General features: G+C 58.5%; 2 protein-coding genes across 10 annotated transcripts in view; one reads left to right on the top strand and one right to left on the bottom strand.

The window, feature by feature from the left end:
- ANO7 (anoctamin 7) overlaps window positions 1-2673 on the top strand; it is a 35613-nt gene extending 32940 nt beyond the window's left edge. The window contains exons 22-24 of the mRNA XM_017510782.2: window positions 1033-1123; window positions 1551-1670; window positions 1793-2673. Coding sequence (XP_017366271.1) covers window positions 1033-1123; window positions 1551-1670; window positions 1793-2041 — 460 coding nt within the window. The 3' untranslated portion in view covers window positions 2042-2673. The remainder of the gene's footprint in view (window positions 1-1032; window positions 1124-1550; window positions 1671-1792) is intronic.
- A 3724-nt stretch (window positions 2674-6397) lies between these two features.
- Window positions 6398-7640, bottom strand: part of LOC108290801 (high density lipoprotein binding protein) — a 90112-nt gene continuing 88869 nt past the window's right edge. For all 9 annotated transcript variants that reach the window (XM_037732196.1, XM_017510772.2, XM_037732199.1 and 6 more), the window contains 3 exons: window positions 7324-7440; window positions 7000-7128; window positions 6398-6862 (listed from right to left, as the gene is read on the bottom strand). In XM_037732196.1, coding sequence (XP_037588124.1) covers window positions 6776-6862; window positions 7000-7128; window positions 7324-7440 — 333 coding nt within the window. In that variant the 3' untranslated portion in view covers window positions 6398-6775. The remainder of the gene's footprint in view (window positions 6863-6999; window positions 7129-7323; window positions 7441-7640) is intronic.

The following is a 7640-nucleotide window of genomic DNA, read 5'->3' as shown; positions in this document are numbered from 1 at the left end:
GGCCTCCCAAAGTGCTGGGATTACAGGCTTGAGCCACCGCGCCCGGCCTCTTTTGTATTTTTAGTAGAGATGGAGGTTTTACCATGTTGGCCAGGCTGTTTTGAACTCCTGACCTCAAGTGATCAAGCTGTCTCAGCCTCCCAAAAGTGCTGGGATTACAGGCGTGAGCCACCGCTCCCCACTCAGAGCTGTGTCGTTTAGTTCTGGAAGCGTCTGCACCTCATTCCTTCCGGCAGTGCTTCTCTGTCCACTGTCGCCTGGAACTCCCCCTGGGCTGTGGCTTACTCCTCCCGTGTTGGGTGCGTGCTGTGCTACCTGCAGGCTGGCCTCATCGTCACTGTCTCCCAGTCCCCAGTCTCTCTTCTGCTGCGTCCAGCCACTTAAAAGTTTATCCCATTCATTTGAAGGATTTTTTTTCCCCAATGGCTCTATTTTTAACTTTTAATATTTTTTTCTTTTCCTACAAAGTTGGCCCTGGTAATGCTTCTCATGGAGTGCAACATGTAATTTATATCAGAAAATAGAATGTCACATCTTGACCATGTGACAGAGACACAGGAAGATGCGAAGGTCTGAAATAGCACGTGAAGCTGAGTGTAGCTTATGATAGGAGGGAGGGCTTGGCTGGGCAGGCACAGTCTCTGAGCAGGTGAACTGCTGATCTTACAGAGGTCAGCGATTGGCGAATTTTCACCGTGTAAGTAGGCTGACATCATTCGTAGAAGCACAGACTTACTGGACTGTCACATCTATTAGAAAATAAGGCATTTGCCACTGGGGGTGGGGGGCAGTGTAGCCCAGTGGGGGACAACCCAGCCCATCCACCTTTGGAACCCAGCAGTTAAAGGTACTGTCAGAGTATCCTGTTTGGGAATACTTCCCATTTCAGGCACCCTCGATGAAGAGCCAGGCCTGGAACACAGGATCAGAGGGGGAAACGGTGGGAAAAGGGGAGAAAGGCTGATTCCAGAGGCACCTGCCCAGCCGACACTCTGCCCTGGCTCCAGGCGCTGAGCCCCGCGTCTCCTGCAGGTATCGGGCTTTCCGGGATGACGATGGACATTATTCCCAGACCTACTGGAATCTCCTTGCGATCCGCCTGGCCTTCGTCATTGTGTTTGAGGTAGCCGGGGCACCTGCTGCTTTTCCCGCCCGTGGCATGATACGCGCCCCCCCCGCCCCCCGCGCCGTGCTTTGTCTATTTCGAGCCCGTGGCGGGAGAGGGATTGTGCGGCCACTTCCTGCTGTGTCATCTTGGTCCCATGCGAGCTCTCCTCTGCGCCTTCGTTTTCCCTGCCTGGCCTCATCCCCGGGCAGCGGTGTGGACCCGAGTGCCTGGGGATTGTGGGGGTCTCCACAGGAGCTCCAGGGCCATGAAAGCTGGGGTGGCCTCTGCCCCTTCTGGGGTTCCTTTTCCTGCACAACTGCTTTCGAGCTCCGCCGGCAGCTGGGAGCAGGTGCTGCAGCCGAGGCCTGCTCGGCCCCGGGAAGGCCATTCTGGGGGTTTGTCTTTACCAAGGGTGGGGGTGAGTACCCTCCTCTGCTCCCAGCACGTGGTTTTCTCCATCGGCCGGGTCCTGGACCTCCTGGTGCCTGACATCCCCGAGTCTGTGGAGGTCAAAGTAAAGCGGGAGTACTACCTGGCTAAGCAGGCGCTGGCGGAGAACGAGGTGAACCACGTGGCCAGCCTCGGCCCTCCCCCTAGCCCTCCCCCATCCTTGTCTGTGGCTGCTGCACCTCAGGACACCAAAGTCACATCCCTCTTCCTCTTGCTGCCCTTTCTTGGGGACAGGCTCTTTTTGGAACAAACGGAGCAAAGGATGAGCAGACCCAGGGCTCAGAGGCAAGTCTGGGAGCAGCCAGGCCCCTGCCCCATGCTTTCCCCAAGGTCACAGGGCCCTGCCCCGCCACCCACTGCACCCTGTGGCCCTGGCCTGCTCCTGACCCTGGTCTGACTTGTCCCTGCCCCCAGCCCTCTCCCCAGCTCAGCCCTCACTGGACACCCTTCAGGGTCCCCAAGGCCAGCCAGCTGCAGCAGTGATGCCTGGAAGGACACTGGGCAGCCTTTAGGGGAGCAGCCCCTGCCGAGCCCCTCCCGAGCGAGCCCTGTGAGCAGCGTCCTTTCCCTCTTCCCTCAGGCAATGGCTGTGTGAACCACTGGCTGCTGGCGTGCCCTCATCTCTGGGCACATTGCCTGCGTCCCCCCAATGCCGGCTTCTCTCCTCAGTGCCTGTCCCTCCATCCCCGGCAGGGAGGGACTGTCGGATCGCAGAGCCTTGTTCCCTGCTCCCAAACCTCAGTCCAAGGGGCCCCTGCACCCAAGGGACCTTGTCCCCTGATGGCCAGGAGATGGCCTCCCCAGACCCCTGGACACACTTCTCTGGTCTTGCTGCCCCTGGCCGCATCACCCTGCTCCTCTTACACCTGCTGACCTTCAAATGGTGCAGAGAGCAGGGCCGTCCTCCCTCACGTCCTCTGGACCCACCCACCTCTTCCCGCCCTGTCCATGCAGGGACATCACCCACATGCCCCAGCTCTCAAACCCTGCACCTCTGTGTCCCAGGCCATAGCATAGTCCATTCACCCCCTCCCTCCATTTCCAGTTAATGGGGTCCCCTGGATTCTTGTTGCTGAGTCAGGCCCTCCTTTCCATCCTCGCCACTGTCAGCAGCCTCTGCGTCTGCAGGTGCCTCCTGCAGCAATTAAACGTGTTCTTTTGATCCTCGGCTGCCTAGTACAAAACAAGCACCCAAATGGGGGAGGTTTTGGGAGAGGACTGGAAACGTGTGTTTCTGTAACATCTGGTGGCTCTTCCCCAGATTTCGTGCATATCCTTCAGTTTTCCACCCTGGATCGTCATGTGACGTGCAGTTCTGCCCCGCACTGAGGAGCCCTGCGAACGTTCCCCTGGCCATGCTCCCTGTGTAGCCGGCCACTTACTAAACATCCTGCAATGGATCTGTGCTCATCTGTGGAACTTAAGCGTCAAAAAGAGTATGTGGTTTTTTGGCCGGGTGCTGTGGCCGACACCTGCAATCCCAGCGTTTTGGGAGGCCGAGGTGGGAAGATCACAGGGTCAGGAGTAGAGACCAGCCTGGCCATCATGGTGAAACCCCGTCGCTACTAAAATCACAAAAACTGGGCGTGGCGACGGGCATCAGTCCTCCCAGCCACTTGGGAGGCTGAGGCAGGAGAATCGCCTCAACCTGGGAGGCAGAAGTTGTAGTGAGCTGAGATTGTGCCACTATACCGCAGCCTGGGTGACAGAGCGAGCCTCCATGTCAGAAAAAAAAAAAAAAAATGTGGTTCTAATGTGCTTTGATGAGTGCTGGCAAACTCACTCCACAGAAAAGGCCTCTTTCGGAACATCCTCGCCGTGGTGTTTAATCCGCGGCGACGCCTGGCTAGGGCGAGCTTGCTTGTGGCAATCGTTGAGGATGTGTCACTTGCTCACCTGCCTCTTACCAGCGTTGTGCTCTGCCTCCAAGTCAGGGCTCTTCTGGCAGGGATGAGGGGCTCACAGGGTCCTGGGGCTGGATGCCACCAGCAGGGCACGGCTGACCACCGGGCACCTCAGGAACTTGGCGCACACTGAGCTCAGCCATTCCGTGAGCTTTCACTAGGCCAAGTGCTCGTGACGCATCCACATGACTCCCAGCTGCTTGCTTTTTATTATCGTTGCCGTCTTAAACGTCTTCAGAGTTTTAAGGTGAATGCATTGAAACGTAAGAAAATGGTCAGGTCGTACCCCAACAGGTTTCCAGGCGAATAAACCATCACCAGCAGGGGGTCAAAACCAAGTCCCAATTGCTAGGTCCCGATGCCCACGTGTGCCCCTACCCTGGGACTCTCTCCCATCAAGAGTAGTCACCACCTCGGCCACTTAAGCAGGGATGGAAGTGGGGACTCTGTTTCTGGCTTCTGCCGTGGGACGGCGCGTGAGCTCCAGCTGTGCCGAACTTCCCTCTCGGCCCCTCCTGGCTGCTGGAATGCTGCATGTTTGGGTCATTTGCAAGTGTGTGCCTTGCCGTGGGTTGCAGATTTAAGGGCTGGGTCGTGGGCAAGCATGTTCAGCTCCAAGAGCAACAGCCACATCCGTCTTCCCAGGTAGGGCCAGCCCAGGCAGCAGCAGAGGACATCAGTTCCTCGCTCTGCTCAACTCTTCCCGGCATCTCCTGCCTCTTGGGTGACCCGGGTGGTTCCTCCCACCTCCTCCTGCAGCCCTGCCACCCCCGCACCCCCCCGCAGCTCCCCAACACTCATGAGCTGTGGTCCAGGAATGCCACGGAGGCTGGCAGACAGTCCTGATCTCAACGAAGTGGCAGGTGCCGCTCCACGACAGCTGTCCAGCCTCAGTGGGGAGGGCTGCAGGGCCGCTGCTGACTGGCTGGGGCTGGAGGACAGGGACAGGCAGCCACCCTCTCGCCACGAACAAATCCGAGTCCCCCTTCATGTGGCTCTCGAGGGGCTGAACAGTGTTGAGAGCTGCTGAGAAAGTCACACCAAAGACCAACGACCCACGGATGCCAGTCACCACCCGAGTGGCAGTGTCGTGATGAAGTGAGTCCAGCACGCTACATCTGGTTTTGGGTTTTATTTTAGAATTTATAAAATTCCAGTGTCATCCATATTCATGAGCATTTACACGTTTGCATATAATCTCCAAATTCCAAAGTTAAGGCCAAGGGATGGATTGTAGCTATGGAACATGATATGGAAGACATTCAACAAGGAGGAAAAGCACACACATTCCTCATCCCGGCCCCGTCCCTGCCCAGGGCTCTCCTGACAGCACAGACGCTTCGGGGACAGCCGTTCCATTACCTTTATCACAATCATCCAAAGAAAAAGAGAGGCCCTGAACAGCCGAGGAAAGGGCTTGCATCTGAGACACTGAGCAACACACACACGTGTAAAATTTGGTGAGAATGTAAAATTCACCTTTGGGGGAGGGCAGGGGCCGGATGTTTTAGGACACTGTAGAAAAGACAGGAGGAACCCGCTGGGATGGAGACAGGACAGAAGGTCCAGAACTCACGCAGATGGGGACGCGCCTGCCCCCCACACTGGCATCCCCGCGGAGGGGGAGGGGACAGATCGCAAAGAAGGCAGCCAAGTGCCTTGCTTTCTCTTCTTCCTAATCCACAGTCACCCAGCCTACGAAGCAGAGGAAAGATTCCTTCCTATCCGGGCTACCATTCCTGTCAACAGGCCCATGCAGGGCTGCCTCAGCGAGGCAGCTGCAGTCAGACGCGGGCGAAGCCATTCTGGGTCTACTCAGGAAGTCCAGAGCCTGAAGATGACCACGCCTGAGTTCAAGAGCGAGAAACACGGGTGAGGAGTCAAGGCAGAAGCGACTGTCCCCAGGGAAGGGCTGAGACGGGTGGCCGAAGGTCGGCTTTTCTGTAATCAAGCACCTGGGACAGGACAGCTCACAGCAGCCCAGCCCCCTCGGTGGGGGACAGAGAAAGATGGGAGGGCCAGACATCCAGCGACGGGGATGGCGCCCTTGGTCCTCACGACACAGGTGCCTCCCCTGGTGCGCAGGGCTCTCGGCGCCCCCGGTGTGGTCCGCGCTCTGCTCTACCTCGTGCTCCATCATCTCTCTGCTTCGCACCGTGAAAACTGCCCATCACCTGGGACCTTCTCCTAGGAGCTGGCCTGCACATCTGACGGGCTGTGGGTGGGGTGGGAGTGCCGATCCCACTCTGGAGGCCTGCTGGCCACAGACCCACCTGTGCTAAGGGTGCGCGCCAGCCTCCAGCTTCAGTCCACGGTGCCCACCCCCAGCTCCATGGCAAACCCACAACCACCAGAAACATCTAAATCGAGACGAGTGTGTGGGGTGGCAGTAAGTGTACCGGAGACCACTCCACGCCGGCTGAGGTAGGAAGAAGGCAACTGAACACATGGCATCTGGGGCAGGAGCGGGCAGGGGCTGCAGGTGGCGTGAAGAAAAGCCCAGCTGTCACCTAAGGCAAACTGTCCCCACTGAGGATAAGCGTAAGGCCCCACCTCCCCCATGCTGTGCGTGTCTGACTGTGCCGGCCACAGGGGCCCCGGAAGGTACACACCAATCCCACCTCGCCTCCAGGCGCCACTCACCAGACCTCAGGCCGAGGGTCTGGCAGTGGAGGCGGGGGCAGGGACCCTTGGCGCTTTCAGACCCCACAGCAGGTGAAATCAGGACTGCCTGAGAACCCAAGTCACCCCTCCAGCTCCAGGAATCCGCCCTCCCGATGTCCAGAGCCAGGTCCTCCGTGCACCCTCACACCTGTGCTGAGGTGCCGTGGCAGCTGGAGGAGGCAGCTGCACTCCACCACTAGGAGGGTCTGGACCACGGGAGACGGGCAGGAGGGAGGTGGGAAAGGAAGAGGGCAAACGTTTGGCTTTTACGAAGTCAAGGAAGTTTATTTCCTGAGGTCATGACACAGGAAGTCGAATCCTAGCCGCTGCTGCGGTGCTCTCGTGAAGAAGGTCAGAGTGCTGACTGCCATGCCGGGTGGACCAGGAGCTGGAGGCTGTTATCTTAGCATGAGTGCTCATGACCTTGTTTAGTGTTAACAGTGGAGCAGGTCCTGAGCGGGCACTGGGCACGGCCAGGCCTGGAGGAGCGGCGCACACAGAGCCAGGCGCTGGCTTCTCTGTGAGACCTCGGGAAGGGGGGAGAGCGTCAACAATTTATGGAGGGTCCAGCCGCTGGGTCAGATTGAGACAAACCATTGTGTGGTTAGGTTCGGGTCAGCAGGCTGGAGAGGTTTCTGCTTTTCGATCATTATCGTTTGGGGCCCCAAGGGAGGGTCTTGGGAGCCACCTGGGCCCCAAAGCTGGGAAATTCCTCAGAGCTGCTCATGTCAGGAGCCTGTGCAGAGAGAGAACACAGCTTCAGGAGGGGTCGCTCCGCAACTCGCAAGCAGCTTCCGACGCGGTTGCCACCCTCGGGACGCCAAGCCCGCCCACCCTCCCTGGGACCCAGGAGGGGAGAAGCCCGCGCCTGACCTTCTCACTGCTGCTGGAGGTCCAGGGTGCGTCCCGCACCACAAAGCCTCTGGATGGCGCCTTGGCCTCCTCATGTTGCGGGGGTTTCATGTACACCTGCAGCGCCTCGCTGTCCACCACGTCGGCCAGCTGCAGGCAGAGGACAGGGAGACAGGGTCAGCCTGCCCAGCACCCCCAGCCTCCCACCCTCCTGCTCACCCCTACACCTCACCTGCCTCTGGAAACACAAGTGCCACCTTGACCCCTCAGGCTCCTGGCTGGGCCTCAGGCCGGTGGACACCAGGGCACCTCGGGGCTCCAAGACCCCCCCCCACCCAGACTCACATATTCCTCCTCCAGGTTGAGGATGTGGTCAATGGCTTCCTCCACGTTCTCTGGGAGCCCTGTCACAGTGACGCAGTTGGGGTCTGGGGCTCCACTCTGTGGAAAGCGAATGTCCACCTGGAAGGCACAATGTCAGATGAGGGGACTCCAAGCAAAGACTTTAGAACAAAGGGTTGGCCGGGCGCGGTGGCTCACGCCTGTAATCCCAGCACTTTGGGAGGCCGAGGTGGGTGGATCACGAAGTCAAGAGATTGAGAACATCCTGGTCAACATGGTGAAACCCCATCTCTACTAAAAATACAAAAAAATCAGCTGGG

Source organism: Cebus imitator, unplaced genomic scaffold, assembly GCF_001604975.1.
Source record: "Cebus imitator isolate Cc_AM_T3 unplaced genomic scaffold, Cebus_imitator-1.0 Scaffold443, whole genome shotgun sequence".
NCBI classification, from domain to species: domain Eukaryota; kingdom Metazoa; phylum Chordata; class Mammalia; order Primates; family Cebidae; genus Cebus; species Cebus imitator.
This window is presented reverse-complemented; position numbering and strand designations above follow the sequence as displayed.